This window comes from Nilaparvata lugens, chromosome 4, assembly GCF_014356525.2.
Source record: "Nilaparvata lugens isolate BPH chromosome 4, ASM1435652v1, whole genome shotgun sequence".
Classification (NCBI taxonomy): domain Eukaryota; kingdom Metazoa; phylum Arthropoda; class Insecta; order Hemiptera; family Delphacidae; genus Nilaparvata; species Nilaparvata lugens.
The window spans coordinates 49,069,751-49,090,174 of record NC_052507.1 but is presented as its reverse complement, the minus strand read 5'-3'; the positions used below and the strand labels follow the sequence as shown (position 1 = coordinate 49,090,174).

Here is a 20,424-nt window from a genome sequence, read left to right as displayed (position 1 = left end):
AATATCTTCCTGCCAGAATGGCTTTGTGAGGGGGAAATCTACTATATCTGCTGCTGTATCGTTCATTGAAGGTATCATAGATAAGGCTGATAAAGGAGATTACGTAATCGGGGTCATATTAGACTTATCTAAAGCATTTGATAGTGTTGATATCAAATCCCGTATCAGTAGGATTTCAAACGTCGGAATAAGAGGTGTTGGGGGTAATTTGATCAAGTCTTACTTGTCCAACCGCTATCAATATGTTACAATAAATTCTGATACCCAGGTAGCTGATTCAATGCCTCTCAGGGTCACAAGAGGTGTACCACAAGGATCTATTCTGGGACCTTTGATTTTTGTGTTGTACACCAATGATCTGCAATCATCTGTCCCAGTAGGTGTTAATGTTACTCTGTATGCCGACGATACAACCCTGATGTTCAATGATAAGAGCCTCAATGAGCTTGAAATAAATGCAAACACTCTTACAAACCTCATTGTTCAATATTATAACGAGTCGTTTTTGTCAGTCAATCCAAATAAGAGTACATATATGCAATTTGGTTTTAAAAATTATTTCTTTGAACCGGTCATTAATATTGGAGACTCAAAGGTAGAACATGTCAAAGAAGCAAATCTTCTAGGTCTGGTAATTGACAGAAGCCTTTCTTGGGATGCTCATATTGAAAAACTTGCCAGCCATATAAGTACTAATTTATTTGTCCTGCGAAACATCATACGCTATGTACCCCAAGACACGGGAAGAGTCCTATATTTTGCATTGATTTATTCACACATTTCTTATGGCATTGAACTTTGGGGAGCTACAACTTTGCAGAACATAAATAAAATATTTATTTTGCAGAAAAGGGCAATAAGATACTTAGCAGGTTTATGCTTTAACCACACTTGCCGAGATGCATTCAGAAATCTTTCAGTTCTCACAGTTCCTTGTATTTTCATTTATAAAGTGATTATGTTAGTGGTAAAAAATATAAACAGCTTTACAACAAATTCAGATGTACACCATCATAATACCAGGCATAGAAATAATATCAGTGTTCAGTATCATAGACTTTCTCTTTATAAGAAAAAACCCAGTTATATTGGTGTGAAATTATTGAATAGGCTGCCATCTCATTTAAATCCTAGGACGCATTCCTTTAAAACAGACTTATATAGGTTCTTAGTTGATAAGAGTTACTATAGTATTGACGAATTTTTAAATGGAATGTAGTGTGTTTCAATGCTACTTATGTATGCCAATGTAATTTTAATGTATGATTTACATAATAACTTGCCGTGTGAATGATCTTTTATAAAGTTTTTGACTGTAAAACTTCCTGACGTTATTCAACTGTATGGAAATTTTCTGTATTATTGTTGAATAAAATGAATATTCTATTCTATTCTATTCTATTTAGACTTGCGCAAGTTTTATAATAATTTTAAAATATTTATAACCTTTCCGACGAGCTAGCTTTTGTATTTGTTTCACTCAAAGCACTGAGGGCGCCCTAACTTTATATATTTCGATGATATATCACTCACATGCTGAATTTTTATATGCTGTTGGCGGCGATCCGAATTTCCTGGTAGTCCTGGATTTTTGGTGGCCGAAGTCGTCTTCTCCAAGGGAATAAATAAATATTTAAATGACTTTCGCTTTAATGCAGCATCACTAAGTCTTATGAAAAATTAATTAATGAATTTAAACTTTAAGTCTTTTAAAAGTACAATGTAATAAAGGGTCTTGTGCTCTACAAATTTTAGTGTCATTCCATAGTGGTGTCTGGTAGGCAAGTGGGCAGGTTCTACTCTTATTTCTACAATTTCCATTTCTGACTTACAAATTTACATAAATTTAAATAATTCGCTACTACACCATTTAAAGGTTCAAATAGTCCGTGCCAATCTACTAAATTATTACCTATATCTTAGGTATGATATTTTATATTTTCTCGGACCATATCTGATACATAAACTGAGTAATAAATTTTTATAAAATCTTATCATTTATAGAAATATTTATAAATACATTTGAATCGGCTCTCTATTGCCGCCCATCGATTACTGCGATTTGATTGGTTCATGCAAATTCACTACTGTATACATGCGCCTAGGAACATCCTACTTCCTTAATATTCTAATTTATTTTTATTTGGTGGTTTAAGTATATTCATTACAGACAAAAGATTTTTTTAGTATAATTATAAGTTGTTTCTCCCTCTACAACAATTAGCCATGTGCTTTCCAAAGTCCTCCAGTTGCATACCATTTGTTTACAATAAATTTTTGCCAAGGTGTCTGGCTAGATTTTCACGTTATGCGACTTGATCGTTTATTAGGTCGCCGATCAGTAGGTATTTTAAGCCTAACCTCAAATTTTCCAATACTTTATATAATATAATATAAGTAGCAAATAACTTTCTTTTTCTATTTGCCTGTTCTAATTTTAGCCATGATACCTCTTATTATCTAATCTTTTAATAGTTGTTATCGCATTTGGCGATACTAGACTAGCTATTTCACTTCAGACCTATAAAATTCTCCCAAATAGGAATTTTGTTTGCCCATCAGATTTTAATATGTTACAATAGTCGATTGGGCCCAGCGAGCCCCCCACCACTCCGAATCTCAGTTGTCGTGACAATTGAAGCCGTGTGAACAGTGTAGGCCAGTAGCGCTGTCTTGGTTTTGCCAGTTTAGCTGTTTTGTCACAACAGATGACGAGAACTCTGACATGTTTTGCTGTCAACTGACAGAATTTGATTCAGCTGTATAATCTTCAGTTTTCGACTGTTGTGGCAATAGTTAGCGGTTAGCCCCGTTGTCTTCTCGTTTAACTGGCCTGGCCTCCGACAATCCGCAACCACGTGATGGCAATTGTCCAAAGACAACTGTATAAAAGTCCAAAGACCAATTGGCATCGTATAAACTAGGCTTCAGTGTGGAAGAAAGTCCTATATTCGTTGATGTATATCTGACTTGAGCGCCAAGAGCACGCGCATTTCACTTTTCTTCAACTGATGCTGAATGCTTATGATTGCTGATTGCTGATTGCTGAATGCTTACTATATCTGTACCTTACTGTTTCTGTACAAATACGGATAGGATCAGCTAATGAAAAGTGGAGGGCGTGTGTTCGAGCCGCTCAGGTCTCAGCATAGCTTCAGATGCTTGAAATCAAGATATAAATGCTTGACTTGAAATAAGAAAAAGGATAGAAAGTTGTTGAATGAAAGTAGATAATCGAAACCATCCTTACACGCATGTTTTGCCTAGTATGATAAAGGGTTCCCGTGGAACTTTTTCTCTACCGGTATCTTGGGATACATGTATTTTGTTTATTTGATTGGACAAAGTATTAGATTCGATGATTGTGCTTACTTGAACAGTGGAAGCGGCCGATGGGAAGCGTGCCAAACAGAGACAGATGGAACCTGTGCTGGTGTTGCGGCGCGATCATGAATGCCGGGCTCTGAGCGGTCAGCCACACCTCGGGCAAGCCTCCTGGACAATTGGCTAACCTTGGGAAGAATCGAGCCGACGCCAGACCCATGTTCGCAATCGTGACGATTATTTTCGTGTTGAAATCGCATGTCGCATCTACGTACACTTCGGGTAACTGGGCTCCTATCCTGCAACATAATAGAATAGAATGGAATAGAATAGAATCTGCTTTGAAAATGTGCAATGATCACAAGCTACATAATAATCACATACAGCACAATAAACATGTCCATTGAACATATAGAATTCAGTAATTTGCACCCAAAGAGCAAGAATCAAAATAAATTTCTAATCATATTCAATATTCAAGGAAGAAATGAAATCTTTCAACATCTATTTAAATGAGTATTAATGAGTATTATGAGACCTTTTGGACGTTTCACCAATTAAATGTGCAGAGTGTCAGGATATTAAAGATTTCCGTAGTATATTTATAGAGGGCGGGGGGCTCGAGAGTCGTGACTGTGCAGGCCAAAATAACTTCACTCTAATACAACAAAATATTAGAAGTTATAAAAAAAATATTGATGAATTCATAGTAGTATTGCAAAGCCTCGATTATCATTTCTCATGCATAATTCCAACAGAAGCTTGGTTGAATGATGAAAGCGATTCAATGAAAATCCCTGGTTACAATTTGTATAGATCATACAAAAACTTAAATCAGAGCGATGGTGTTGTTATATACATAGACAGAGAAATAGATGCTAATTGTCGCGAGCTCCAACTGGGGGGTTTAGCGACATGCCTCTCCCTCACCTTTGAATTGGCAGGTGTTTCTTGTGAACTTCTGGCTATCTATCGTAGCCCTAACTCCAGTCTTAGCATTTTTACAGACTCTATTGAATCATATTTCAATGAGCAAACAAATAATAGTAATTGTCTTAAAATTTTAGCTGGAGATATCAACTGTAACCTTTTGAATGTCAATCCTCATACGCTTGAAGAGAGGTATTTGGATGTGTTGAACGATGCGGGGCTTGCTTGCTGTGTCGACAAGGTTACTAGGCCAGCTAGTAATACATGCATCGACCACTACTTTGTTAAGTTACCACCCTTGTACGAAGCAGCTACAACTATAGTACAAACCTCAATTACCGACCACTACGCCGTGTGCATGAAATTATTCACACCTAACAAAAAACCGCCCAATAGAGATAATTATTACATGAAAATAGATTGGAATAGTGTAAAAAACACTTTGTCTTTGCAGAATTGGAACCATGTCACAAACGAAAATAATATCAATCTTGCAACTAATTCATTTATACGAACTACACAGAATATTATTCAACAAATGACAACAAAAACTAAAATATCAGCTAAACATACAAAAATAAAACCATGGATTACTAGAGGACTTATTAATTCCATACGCCATCGCGATAAATTGAGAAAAAAACTTAATAGACAACCTTATTGTATTTCCTTGAAAACTGAATTTACTCGTTTTAGAAACATGCTACATTCGACTATAAAACAAGCAAAACATAATTACTACAAAAATAAAATCGATGAAGTTTCAAATAACCCACACAAGTTCTGGAATGTAGTAGAAGAAATCTCTGGAGAAGCCAAAGGACCCCATTCATTCCCAATCGACGCATTTGCCCAAAGAGGAGATCCTACTTCAAAACCTAACATTAAGGACATTGGGAATACTTTTAATCAGTATTTCACATCAGTTGGGTCCATACTCACTAGCTCCTTGAATCCAGTAGGGCAACCAGAGATCAGAGATCAAGAGTACGTGGTTGATGCTGTCTTCAAATTGAAAGAGGTGACAAAAGAGGAATTATCAAATGTAATTAATAGCCTCAAAGGCAGAAGTGCTCCCGGGTATGACTTTATTCCAACAAGGATAATTAAAGACAGCCTTCATACACTAATAAACCCAATACACCACATAGTGAATCTTAGCATTCAGACAGGACAGTTCCCAGAATACCTAAAAATAGCGAAGATCATTCCAATCCACAAATCAGGACCCAAAAACGAACCTACAAACTATAGACCCATTTCTCTGTTATCTACTCTGTCAAAGATCATTGAAAAATGCATTAAAATACAGTTAATGGAATATTTGAAAGAAAATAACATTCTAGCACATAACCAATACGGCTTCCAAAAAGATAAAAACACCAATGATGCATTATTTCAGGTGAACAAATACATAATAGAGTCAGTTAAAATTAAAAATAAAGTTATCATGACATTCCTGGACCTGGCTAAGGCGTTTGATTCAGTAGATAGAGGCAAGCTTCTTAATAAACTTGAAGCTATTGGAGTTAGGGACACTTCTCTTCAGTGGTTCAAAAGTTATTTTTGTGAACGCCAACAATTTGTTCAGATTGATGGTGAAGACAGTGATAGGAATGGTGTAGACTATGGCGTCATTCAAGGTAGTATGCTGGGTCCAGTACTGTTCTTGATATATATTAATAATATTTCCCGGCTCAATACTACAAGCAGGATATTCCTATTTGCTGACGATACAGTGGTTATTTCTACAGGTAGGGAATGGGAACAAGTTTATGAAAATGCCACTAAAGATCTTTCCAAAATAAAAAACTGGTTTGACCATAATAACCTCACGGTGAATCTTGGCAAAACCAAGTACTTGCCAGTTGTTACAAGAAACCAACCAGACCCAGGGCTGAGACAGGTGAAAATGCACTCATGTGGGGATGTTGGATCTTTATCATGTGCTTGTGGGGTAATTGACAGAGTGGATCAATATAAATATCTGGGGGTCATTTTTGACCATCAGCTGAGTTGGGCACCACATATGCAGTGTGTCAAGCAAAGGCTACGACGGATGCTGTATGGTCTATCTCAGTTGAGCCAAGTACTTGATACCAGATTAAGTAAAAGAGTATACCATGCTTATGCACAGTCAGTGTTACAGTATGGTATCATTGTCTGGGGAGGGGTGTCATCTGCTAGCCTGGAGCCTCTCTCGGTTACCCAGCGCACCATTATAAAAAAAAATTCTTAAAAAAGAACCCAGATATCCCACGTCGCTGTTGTTCTCGGACTTCCCTGTGCTCAATTTAAGACAACTGTATATTAAAACACTTCTCACATATATCAGGAAACACAAAATAGAACTACTCAGCAATATTCAACATAACTATCAAACTCGCCACAGAAATAACCATGGATATTCAACACCTCAATTATATCCTCAATTATATCACGGAATAGAACTTAGGTCTCCTCACTATCTAGCACAAATCGTCTATAGAAATTTGCCCAATGACATCAGGGAGGCTGAGAGCTGCAGCGATGTGGTGTATAAAAGGAAGCTGTTTAAATGGTTGATTGGCATAGGTTGGGCTGGAGCCGAGGGCTTACTTCATTCCTATGCTTCTTTAATCTCTACAATTTAATAAATAAATTGTCACAGTCTTGAGTCCTCTTGCTCTTTTTTTTTAGCTCTTTCTTTCCATTTAAGCACTCTTCACAAATGGTTACAAAAACAGTGGTAGGGAAGTGCAATAGTCTGTAGATTGCACTCTATCATACTAGCATATATGTTAGGTTAACTTAGTATTATGAATGTATATTATTTTGCTTATAACTATTTCAAACTTAATTTACTTTTTGTTATATTCTTGCTCATAGGGACTCTCCCCCAATCACAGATGTATAGCCTAGTCTTCTTGGGGGATTCCACTTTTCAATAAGGTTACAATTTTAAATAAAATAGTAAAGTAATTTATCTTTATATTTATTGTTTTATTGTAACTTAACTATATTTACAAATTTGTAATTTCATGTGGAAAATAAATTGAATTGAAAAAATTGAAATTGAAATTGAATGTGAATTTGCATTGATTATAAGCTACATTAAGTTTGGGTTCAAACTTCAATAGATCAAGGATTGACTTCGATGAGAAGTAATTGGATTAATATTATCTGAATAAATAGGTCAATCGGTAGTGTCAATAAGGACCATAGGACCATAGAAAACTACTGAGACAAATTACATTTTCTTAGATGAAATGATATCAATAAATAAATTAATTTTGCAGTTCACTCAAATTCACTCACCCTGGTCGAATGATGCCATTAAAATCAGACTTGACTTCGATTTCAATCGTTGCTGAGTAGGGATTATGATAATCAATGGCCAGGAATTCGTCGCTATTGGATTTGTTCACTATGAAAGGGTTCAACGATATACACGCAAAGTTTTTCAGGAAATACTTTCCTGGCTTGTCGTTTGCCAGAGCCTCCTGCAAGCAATCATTTAAGAAATTGTAATTAGATGTAATTTATTGATTTATCCAATTCAATTAAAAAATCATGGCAATAATCAGGTGATTTCAACCCAAAACACCTTTACTCCTGAATGTTGATGAAAAATAATGTTTTATATAGCATACGTTCTCTTTTCAGTTCTTCATGGAACTTCCCAGCCTGAAAAAGTGTTTAGCTTTTTGAATATTTTCATTTCAAATAGGCTAGGCTATTAGAATGCTAAAATGCTGGCAATGATAACCAAGACGACCAAGGCGTTGCACCCCCTTCAGTCTGCTAGCGCTACCTGGTCGCAGGTTCGAATCCCGTCGGTGGGCATGGACGTTTGATCATCTCATCTAATCATCCTCGCACTTTCAATTATCCACGCACAAGCAAAAAGCTAATGTATGGTCATCATGAAAAAATTGAGATTCAAAATAGAACAAAAAGTGTTAATTTCAAATAATCTTTCACGATGTTTTTCTAAAATTCTCACTCAGTTTCACTTTATATCGTATTCGTTCTTTCACGATGTTTTTTCTAACATTCTCACTCCGTTTCTATTTATATCGTATTCTTTAATGCTAAAAAATCTGACTAAACGGCTATAACATTTTATTGTGAGTTAATGGGCCCTATACATAGAAGAAGGATATGCTTATGCTTGTGAAATCTGAAGGAAATCCTTTTACTTCTATTCATAATAATTTCGAGCAAAACTTTGTACTTCTAGAGCAAAAGCTCATATTCAAAAGCTCGTATTCATAAACTAGACCATATACTTCACATTAAAAGCATATCCTTCAAAAATTATGAGTCTGGTCAAGAGCAAACTCATTCTGGTAGTGAACGGTTGTTTCGAGATTTTCGACGCGATGGCAGATGGTGTGGATATGAGGGACGTTGAGTATTATAAGACCCGCTTACCTACACTTTTTTGTAGATTTAAAGCATTATACCGCTTTGAGAAAGGAAATGTACAGTGGCTTGCAGACAGATTCTTAGGAACAAGCGATGAAACTCGGGCAATTGCTTTGTCATCTGTTCATAGGATGAAGGTTTGTCTGCGTCATCTTAGTGATTCTGGCATAGTAAGTAAACTTGGTAATAGTCGATCAACTGAATTTCGGACAATGAATGCAGTGATTGACAGCATACTTGCACATAAAGGTTTGTCCACTCATGCCGAACCGAACCTGGAACAGCGCAGCAAACCGCGCAATCCGTAGTACATCGCGGAATGCAGCGAACTTAAGCAGTTCATAATGTTAAGAATCAGCTGTTAACCGTTCGCCGCGCCGCTCGCCGCTTTTTTAACCGTTCGCTGTACCGTTGAACATGAATACAGAAGTATAGGCCTCTTCTTATATTTTATTAAATCAATGTTTTGAAGAATTCAAATAGAATAACTTCTGAAAAACTAATGAATGGATAAATTCCAATATTGTTGACCAAGAACTCAGTAACATGACAATTCGTTTAATTAAATTATTTCATTTAAAATTATGAACATCTTATCATTTTATACTAATGATTAATTTATTTGATTAATCATAAATTGACTGTAATAGATTCGGTGAATTCCATACTCTTATTTATTTCAATGAATTCTCCAATATATTTAAAATCACAAAGCGGGTAGGCTACATGATTGAAAAATAAAACATCTAGCTTTCTCGGTTCAAATTGTTTTAATTGGCTGTGCGGTTCGCTGCACGGCGGATTGCGCGGTTTGCTGCGTTGTTCGAGTTCGGTTCCACATGTGGGGACTGTGCAATAGGCTAAAAAACCGTTTTAATGGTGATATTTTTCCGTTTTTCGAAGTTTATTGATTTTTATACTATCAAGCTATTAAAATGAAAAAGGTTTCTCGGAAAACAATTTTTTTCGATCGTTATTTTTTGAGATATGAGCGCCTAAAGTTTAAGCTTCTTGGGCGGATCATTTTAAATTCGGTAAGAGATAAATCCATGAAATTTTGAGGAAAAATTCTTGATGATATTGTTGATTGAATAAAGCAAACACTTTCTGAAAATATCAATTTTTGTGAAAGTTATTCAATTTACCAGAAATAACTCAATTAAAAGTTATTTTTGGTCATTCTTAGTGAATTGGATAATTTTCTCAAAAATTAATATTTTTAGGAAATTTTTGTTTTATTCAATCAACAATACAATCAAAATGAAGAATTTATCCATATGGTTTCATGAATTTATCTCTTTCCCAATTTAAAATGATCTAATATGAATGTTTAAGCCACTTGTAATGCTAAAGAAATGTTTACTAGAGTAGACGTTAGTTGGCATGACTGCAAGATATGGAGGAAAGTAAAAGCTAACCTTTTAATTTCTTGCTAGAAGGATATCCTTCAAGTATAAGGTAATCATTATGAATACGGGAAGAAGGAGATGCTTATACTTCTACCTTTTACTCCACAAGGATAACCTTATACTTCTACCTGTTACTCTGAAGGATATCCTTCATTTTTATGAATACGACCCAATATATTATATTCACTTAGGAAAGTTTCAGTTTGCTTGAAAAAAGAATGAATATTTCTAAAATAATGACTACAATAATGCAAAACAATAATTGTCAACAGAATGACAGAATAAATAGGAATATACTTATCATTCAAAAGTTTGTAGATTTTATGATGAAAGCTAACATGATCATGCTGCCATAGATGTAGAGGTTGATTGGTGAGACATGTGCCCCGCACGTGACTGCATCTGTCGGGTTGCTTTGCGAACGCTGAGAAGCCAACTCCGACCTTATCGCATTCGTCTCCATCCTGTGTGATTTGGTCGCTCTTCAGCAGAAGATATTCACTGGGACCAGCTGGCAACACACAAAAGACACGCAAATATTCAATCAAATTCAATCTGTCTCTACTACTTGAACATACGAATACAAAATATACAATAAGAATAAAGGATGGTACAGTAAGAAAGGATATAGTACAGTAAATACCATACGAAGCAAACAGTAAGTGAGTCTGTCATACTAAAAATGGCAAATACAAAACGAGAAGCTTTCAGCTCATAACTATTTCCGACATGAATTGAAAAAAAAACTGGATGAGGTATGTAGATTTAATATTGAACTTTGATTCTTGAGCACCTTATTTCAAACCTCAAGAAAGTTTTATACTGAGTGTTTCACCAGAAAGTGAATAAAATACACAGGATATCGTGAGTATACTACCTATACAGAACAGTAATCCTTAGATCAAAATGGTGAATTAATTCATGTACCTTACTATAAATTCCGTTTCAATGGAATTCTGACTGATTTCAATTACTTTTTTGCATTGGAGTTTGATTGAGCATGGATGATGGTAATAGTTATAATTATAAAAGATTGGTGGTAATTGAAATTCATGAATACTACACATAGCCTACTCTTATCGTTCTGAATTACTGAAATGCCAATTTATTTCACTCAAGTTTGTGATTTCAGCCTCGATTATGTGGATCTAAGGTTGAGTTCCATTTCTTGATATTATTTTCATATTGAATGTTTCCACTTCATGGCAAACTAGCTGAATCAGTCTGCTGTATCAGTGAGAACAAGAGTAGTTTACTTGCTTTTCCCCAAAGAATGTTCCATACTCAAACTTTCTTGACATTTGGATGTATATTTTTCATTTTCAATTATTTTATTATTCTTACCCTACCTAATAGTATAACATATATATGTTTGGGGATTGATCAATTCATTCAATTCAATTTAAGAGGTGGAAAAAAGAGTTACCTCTCGCCTGTGGATATTTATCTTGGAGTTGATCGCTGACTGGTTGAGGAACTAGCAACGTGCTTTTATCGGTGTCTAGCTGGAAAGGACCGAGCACTTGATCTGAGCTCGGCATGTAAGTGAAAGAGAATGTTGGCGTTTCATCTTGAACAACACGGCTAAATGTTCCCACGCTAGAAAAACCACAAACCAAATATATTGATCAGAGAAATTATAAATTTGAAACTTATCTTTCAATTTAAAATTGAGTTCAGCCTTTCAAGTAAATGAATTAAGAATTTTGAACAAATACCAAGGACTTATGGAGATAAGGAGTTTCTGATTCTACCATCTAATCCTTATTCTACAAAAAAATTACACGATTTATTCTGCTGAGGACGATGTCCACATAATCGATAGGATTGTGCTAGGATAGTGGGAGGAACAATGAAGATAATAAGATATGATTAGACTTTTTAGGTGGGTTAACAATCGGAAGTAATTTTGAAGCTCATGGCAGTAGAGCTATCCTAAAGCAGCCATCAGGGTTTTTTAAATCAGTTCTCAATTAAAAAAAACTCTCTGATAATCAATATAGTTGAACACAGAACTGTTTAATTCCTTGTTATTGCAATCTAGTTCAAGGCTAATGTGCGATTCTTTTCTGATATGATATTAAGATCAAGTAATAAGAGATCGAGTTAGTTCACGCCTAAAAAAGGTAATACTTTGAAATAATCACTATAAAATGAATATTCATGAAAAAGCAAATAGAACATGATTTGCGATTATTCACATTCATATTGTTCTCATTTCCTCAATTTCTAAAAAACAGGAAGGAATTCAAGAAATGCAAATCTATATCACAAGGCCTATTTTAAATTAGGATTTGGTCGATTAATTTTACTGATTGTCATGGTACAATGATCATCCATAGAATAATTTCTTATATTTTCAATAATCTAATAAGATCTTTGATATTACTTTTACATGGAAACTTCTCTTAAAAATTGGAAAGAGATACTTTGAGATTGTAGTAGTTGAGTTGAATTTGGCAAAATGAGTATGATGAGTCATCTTATTTAGATTAGCCAAAATCAGAAACCCTGGAAAATATACCGAAAAATTGTCATAAACGGAGCTTGGTCAACATTTTTTTTAGAACATCTTTCTTGCATTTTATCGGCCAGCATTCATCTAATATCAGCATCAAGTATTAAATCTATCCCCAATAGAATTTTTATATTTTCAGATCGGAAATATATAATAGGCTACCTATAGGTACTTATAGTTAAGTTAGGTACATTCTGATTCCAATCAGACTTGTTCCAACATAATTCATTGATAAACTTACTTGGTCTGCCTTCCGGCAGTTATTTCATCCCAGTGCGTATTTTTGTCATGATAGTCATACTTTTCATAAAGTTTCAATCGCACCGAGTGTTCAACAAAAGGCCTTCTCAAGTGATAAACAGTATACCTGGAAAACAAAGGGAAATCAACATTTTGTAACTTATTTGGAAAGTTATTGGAAAACAAATAGTTTATCGACCATTTGAAACCCAGAAACTTTACAATTCATCATTATAAAAAACTGTGAAGAAATAGCTTCAGATAGCCAATATAAAGTTCAACCGTAACTTTTGATTTTGATGATTGTGCTATCCATTCAGTTACAACAAATCAGTTTCGGTTCGAGAATGAAAATTCTCGAATAACAATTGAACAATCTTATTCTTCAATTAAGTATAATTGTGACAGTATTCCACTTCCCAATTCAATAATATTAATATCTATAACAATACCACCTTCAACAATTTTTATTGTACGGAAAAGTTATGAGGGCTAGCGGAAATGATTATATGAATTAGTGGAACTTGAATTATTGAATATTGAGCAGGTAGGCCTACATACCACAGATCACTATAGCGCAAGCAATGAGCACTCTCATGGTATGTGATTGGATCCACACCCGGTGGAGTATTACGCTCTAAACAGCTTTGGCCTCCTCTGATTTGATTTCCATTCGGAGAAGCTTGCCTTTTCACGTTACTTTTCTTCCGTTTGTTTATGATTGTACTGGTTGTTCCAGGTTCTTTTGCACCTGCAATATTGTAACCTATATTATTTGTAAGAATATATTAGATGACTATGGTACACTGACAGTTAAGGGTTGAATTCCAGATGTTAGCTTCGTTATCAATATTCTCCTTTTTATCATTATATGAATCGTGTAACCATTTCACTTTTATACTGTTCAAGGGGTATAAATAGCAGCTTTACATGAACGAGACCATTATATTTTAATTTAAATAGATAGTTGAATTCTAAGACAATTTGAAGCTCAAAAGGGAAAATTTTAAGAATTACAATGATCTTTGAAATATAGAAAAGAAAATAGGAAACTTGTAGATTTAATCACAACTAAAAACTTATAAGTGTTGTTGAACAGTCAATAACAATTTATAGAATATTTTCAAATGCCGTAGACATTACAATTTTTAAAGAAGAATTATCCCACAAATTACCTGAGAAATTCACTGAATTTCCATTTTTGAAGTAAAGTAATATAGGCTAATCCGATAATTCAAGTTTGAAATGAGCTTATGATGCATAGAATTATTCACTTTCAATACCGTAACTCATCAAATTAAATTTGAAATCTAATCATATACTGATAAACCTTATGTAGATGAGGGAGAGAGAATATATTTTTTCATCTCTAATCGAAGTCCATTGCTTTTAATTTTGACACTCCAAATTTTGAATAATTGATGGGAATTTCTTACCATTCGAATAAATGTGAACAATACTAGGACAATGATAGGTATTCACGTTGGTGTAGGTCTACTCATCATTTCCCAAGCTAAATGGTATTAATCTTAGCCCATCATTGTACTTCAAGTTGAAAATGAGTATCTATTTCTACACAAACCTGTACTTTTGTATGTATTTCGTTTTTGTGGATTAGCCTTATTCGAATTGTTTGACTCTTCACTGGGCTCAATACCTTCAAGCTTCACTGTGTGTCTATTGGAGGCTGAAGCATCCTTTAAACGTTCCATATGTTCTCTACTTGAATCGCCCTCAAACTTTAACACATGAAGATACTTATTGTGGGGCGTGCTATTCTGGCGATATTTATTCAATGGGCACTCAGTGGTATGTATATTCCAAGGGTTGAATTGCGATATTTTGCGATCGGTCATTTTAAACCCAATCGCTGGCTCCATAGGATTTGCGTGTTCTAAAATTGGAATAACATTATTATTAGAAGTTGTTTGTCGAAAAGGATTCAACTTTTTTTCATCAATTGTCGAAACTACGACAGGTTTCAAATCATTGTGTGCGTTCAAAATAGAGTTTGGACCGACGTCTGTTGAGAAATCATTATTTTTTAATGAATCCACATCATTAGGATGATGTTCTATAGTATTATTCTCATCAACTAACCCAATTACAGTATTTTCGTTCATCAAGTTCAATGGGGAATCGGGGTCAGCAACAGATACTTCAATTGATAGTGATTTTTCAGATTTTCCAGTTGATCCCCTCTTATTTTCGAGTGAATCGGTATTGTATGATTGATGATGTTGTTGAGAAAATACAGCTGAATCTATGCTGCTTTCCAGTTTCATTTCATCTTCAGACAGACCAACTTCTCTATTTCTATTAGAGAATCGACAATTATCATACAAATCCTCCATCTTTTCAGAAGTTTTATCAATACCCTCAGAACTTATACATGTAGTTTCCAAATCACTTCCGATATTATTCGCATAGGAACCAGCAATGCTTCTTCTGTTTTTTGGAATATTCTCACCAATTGGAAACAAGTAACTATTTTGCGTTTCATAATGCTTAGCCTTTTGATTTTTTCCGTTATGGGAGATGAAGTCCAATGAATTTTCTAGTGAACCATCTTTCTGTTTAAATAACGATTGATCCACAACAATTTTTTGTGGAGGAATGGTTGGATCATCATCAGATATCGATGAGTTTGATCTGCGAAGCATTACCCAATTTCGATTTCCATTCGATTGCATGTCTTCCAAAAAATCATTACTTTCATCACGAGCCTCTTGATCTGATTTGGATTTGACAACACTGTTATCATGGAGAGCATCACGATTATGTCTGGGAAAGTTGTGGGTTTTCACATGAATTGGGGATGGACCAATCCTGTGCAAGCTTCTAGAAGTTGTGAAAGCATTGTGAGGCTGACGTTGGCTATTGATATATGCGTCACAAGAACAACAGAAACCCTGCAAATGCGATTGAATCTTACAAAAGAGGCATCCATCCGTTAAGTAGGTTATACTATGAATCTAAAAAAACCTACTTGAAACTATACAGAGTGTCCCTTGAAAGGTGTAACAGCCGAAGACCTACATGCAGTTTGCAATTTATAGATTTTCGAGATATATAAATTTTTCTATTTTTTTTTTAAAAAAGTCAATAACCAGGAAACAGACAAAATCGAATTCTAAGGATATGGTTGGGAAGAGCAAGAAATTTCCAACAAGATTCATATAATTTGTACCTTAGTTTGACGTTTTTTCAACTTTTTATGAGCGCTCCAAGTTGAAAAAGTACATTCTTCGAGTTCAAAACCAAATTTCAGTTTGACCGCTCATGAAAAGTTCATAAACGTCAAACAAATAAACAAATTATATGACTCTTACTGGAAATTTTTTCCTACCATATCCTCAGAATTAGACTTTGACTAATAGTTTTCTAGCTATTGACGTTTTTCAAAAATATCGAAAAATCGACATATCTCGAACACTGAGGTCGATATAAAAAATTTACTTAACCTTATTTTTGTATGAGCATTTAATGTAGAAAATATGGTTTTCGGCTGTTACATCTTTCTTGGGACACTCTGTATAGGGTAACTTACTTATAATATGACAGTTGTAGTATACCTCCATTATAAATGAAAAATATAATAGCTTGTCTACTACTTATCAAACAGACAAATATTCATTCATGTTTTAATATTCATCGCTTGAGACCAAGTTGAACTGGAACCTAGATGTTGAGTCATTTCAAAACAACAACAAAAATTATATTAGTTGTGACATTTTGCGATTGAATGAAACATCCAACAAATATAAACTAGGAAAACTATCATATAAATGTATTATTTTCTAAATACAACTAGAACCAGCAAATATAGGAAAGCTACCCTTTCTATGGTGTAATTTGTATAACAGTATCAGAAGCTGTCATTTGTTTTGCAATAGTTTTCTAATATAAATTATTTTAATTTATAAATACACAACGAAAAGGAATTAAGAATCGTATTTCAACGTTGGTAACATTTATCCATGTTTGGAGTTTTATTGATATTGTGTCAAAAATAACATTTCCCGCATTAAAATAGGTATTAAAAGTGAAGTTGAATGAACATATGAGAGCTCACCTCACTGAAAGGTATCACTTGACGATCCTTTGACAATGAGAATCCACAGGTTGGATGTGAGGAAGTGACATCGCAACCGGTGAAATTATCTTCATTCTTGTTAATTACTTCTTCAGTTACTTCAGCGTTAACTATCTGCAAGTTTAAAAATGTCTAAGAACAAGATTTATGCTAAGCAGACTAAATAAGAAGAGTTTATTGAAAAAGTTAATGTTATACAGACAGACATCTGTGTGCGTTGCAACAGTCGAATACCAGGTGAGAGATTTTTCAACCGTCTGTCTACATACGTGTTTCTGAAGCTGTGTGCGTTCTGATGATTGCTTGGGCAATCTGATGTTACATCTATAACTGTGTCATGCATGCATACCGTCTGATGTATATCGACTCATCATAAGAATCAATTTGAATAAATTAAATAAAATTCAATTCAATTTATTTTCTCACACACACACACCCACACCCACCCACCGTCACACACACACACACACACCCACCCACCGACACACACACACACACACATCCATCCACCGACACACACACACACACACCCACGCCCACTAACACACACCCACACCCACAAACATACAAGTTTGATACACATTAACAGAAAGAATACATGCAAACAACAATACTCATTGCAACAAAAGAAAAAGACAGTGGTGCAAAAGAAAAAAAAGAATGTACTTTATAGTAAGATTTGTTGAAAACATGAAGAATAAATAAAAAAACATTATAAATACACCTACTCGTATTTCAGGTAACTCGAATACATAATATATTTTGGAAAAAATTTAATTTTAGAGTTAGTTATGTCCTTAGCTCTATACAAATAACGTATATTACGGACCATTTCTGTACAACTTTCCACTTAGGAAACTCATACACAGGTTCAAAGGGAATTGGAGAGATATTCACTGAAAATATTGATTATACTAAATTGATTGACAAGTTAAAACAAGAAAACTGGGAAAATGAGACTCCTTTTAATGGCGATAATATGTATTTAGATGATAAAATTCATGATTTCTACTGTAAACTGATGCGGTACATAAAATCCGCTACTGTTCAAATTAAAATTAAAAACAGAACTAAACCACTAAAAAATGGATAACTCCAGGGTTGATAAGAGCCTGTGAAAGTCAAAGTGGTGTAAGTCTTATCAACCTTCTTCTGAGGAATTAAAGGTTTTAGTAGAAGCTATTCACTCAATTCCCAAGTGAGGAGGTGATGAATTCAATGTTCTCAGGGCCACAGGCATGTATTGTTCTCACTAATGACTAATGATTTGATCAAGAAAATAATCAATTAACATTTTTGTAGGTGTGTTAATGACCAGAAAAATTGATCAATTAACATTTTTGTAAGTGTGTTAATTATATGCACCACTCTGAACACTATGATGAATATGACTCTCTCTCTCTCTCTCTCTCTCTCTCTCTCTCTCTCTCTCTCTGGACAGTTCCTTGAACCATATGACTTACACCACTCTTCTAGTAATAGATTTATAGTTCTAGAACCCATAACTGTACTTAACTCGAAAATAAAAAAAATGACTTACAACACTCTGACTTTTACAGGCAATATTAAGATCCATCAGGGAACGAGACAAGATGCATAAAAAATTGAACAGTCAACCCTTCAATGTCCAATTACAAAATAATTATAAAATCTATAGAAATATGTTGAACAAGCTTATTAAAAAAACTAAACTTGACTATTACAGAACTAAAATATCAAACTCCAAAGGTAATAGTAAAAAGACTTGGAACTGCATAGAGGAGATTCTAGAGATGCAACGAAGTATAAACCACTGGAAATTGACCCCGCTATTATGAATAAATATTTTTCGGAAGTAGGAAGAAATTATGCAGAGAAAATCCAGGATTTTCACAGAGATTTTCACTAAACAGAGTTTGCTAAACTCACAGTACCCACCTTGTTCAGCGGCGAACTCTCCGAATTCATTCCTTTTGCACCCATTGAGTTATGATGAGGTATTACTTTGTATTAAGAATTTGAGAAGTAATGCATCTCCGGGTATGGATGGAATAGGCAAAATATTGCTGAGTACATAGCTAAGCCCTTGTCAATGTTATTTAATAAGTGTTTCGAATTTCGCCATTTTCCATCTCATTTCAAAATTGCAAAAATTATTCAATTTTATAAATCTGGTGACAGGAAGGCACCCGAGAATTACGGCCTCATCAGTCTTATCAGTAATTCGAAGATTTTTGAGAAGATAATTAAGAAACGTATATTGGTATACCTTAAAAAGTATAAATTCATTGCTACTAACCAAAACAGTTTCCAAGAGGGAAAATCCACCGAAGACGCAATGACTGAGTTGGTAAGAATTATAACTTAAAACTTCCAAAACAGTAAAAAAACCCTGGCAGTTTTTCTAGACCTGGCTAAGGCCTATGATACCATTCCTCATAGTGTCCTTCTGCATAAACTGGAGAGAATATGTTTCCGGGGAAATGTGTTAAATTTATTTAAAGGTTACTTGCATAAAAGAGTACAGATCCTTGAAACCAACAGAGTGACATTGTCTGAATATGGTCTTCCTCAAGGTACTGTTCTCTCGCGGATATTATTTTTAGTCTATATCAATGAACTCTTGAAAATCCACATAAACGGATGTCATGCAATCTCCTTTGCAGATGATACGGCCTTGATTTTCATTGGATTCAGCTGGCAAAAGACTAAGCGTTTGACTGAGTCTGGTCTGACCAAAGTAAAGTCATGGCTTGATCATCATACGCTGACACTTAATGTGAAAAAAGTGTATACATGCTTTTCTCTCCATCAGAAAGGGCTATCCCTACTGATACATTTGGAATTGGAATAAAAATCCACTACTCAGACTGCACTCATAATAACAATTATGGGGAGTGGGTAGGCTTGCGAGAGAGAGATGGAGGCTGTGATTGTCAAAAACTGGAGAGAGTGAGAGAGACAAAATACCTTGGAGTCATGTTGGATTCACAACTCAAATGGAATCCTCACATAAATAATACTTGCAAAAAAATGAAACATGTGATCCATAAATGTCATAAGTTAAATATCCATAGTAGTAGTAATACAACCCCATTGTTATAGAATATAGCTGACTATGCATTGTCTTCTTTATGTCTCAATTAACTATTTTCATTTAGTTCTACTCAAACTCTTGACGAGAGCACTCGGCTCCCGAAATTCTTTAATTTGGTATTTTCTGTAGTTGTAGTGTTAATAAAGTTTCAATTTTTAAAAACTTAGTCGTGTCGTCCAATCACTTAACTGGCGCCCGAACTTACGTCGCGGAAAGTTTTATCCTTGTATCCATCCACGTTCATTAAACTCGGATACAAGACTTTTTATCTTGTGCAACGAAAAAACTTTGAGTTTCACCTCTTCATCCGTGAACCAACCCATATATTTTTCTCCAGGAACTCATAGTGAAAGTGACTCGACTTCAAAATCCAAAATCCACCACTCAACTACAAAATTATTCTCCAACGAGAAAACAAAGT

The 20,424-nt window shown here is 34.6% G+C and overlaps 1 protein-coding gene across 5 annotated transcripts in view; it reads right to left on the bottom strand.

Moving 5' to 3' along the window:
• LOC111062487 overlaps positions 1–15,128 on the bottom strand; it is a 40,586-nt gene extending 25,458 nt beyond the window's left edge. For 2 of the 5 annotated variants that reach the window (XR_005571038.1, XM_039425735.1), the window contains exons 1-7: positions 14,414–15,127; positions 13,393–13,582; positions 12,833–12,958; positions 11,500–11,672; positions 10,412–10,584; positions 7,552–7,736; positions 3,373–3,623 (exon numbers count right to left, since the gene is read on the bottom strand). Coding sequence is in view for 4 of the 5 variants with exons in the window: in XM_039425735.1 (XP_039281669.1) it covers positions 3,373–3,623; positions 7,552–7,736; positions 10,412–10,584; positions 11,500–11,672; positions 12,833–12,958; positions 13,393–13,582; positions 14,414–15,116 (1,801 nt within the window). In the remaining variant the exon portion in view is untranslated. Of the gene's footprint in view, positions 1–3,372; positions 3,624–7,551; positions 7,737–10,411; positions 10,585–11,499; positions 11,673–12,832; positions 12,959–13,392; positions 13,583–14,413 lie in introns of all 5 variants that reach the window. The other 3 variants (XM_039425734.1, XM_039425736.1, XM_039425737.1) reach the window with 2 other exon arrangements.
• Between the last annotated feature and the right edge of the window lie 5,296 nt (positions 15,129–20,424).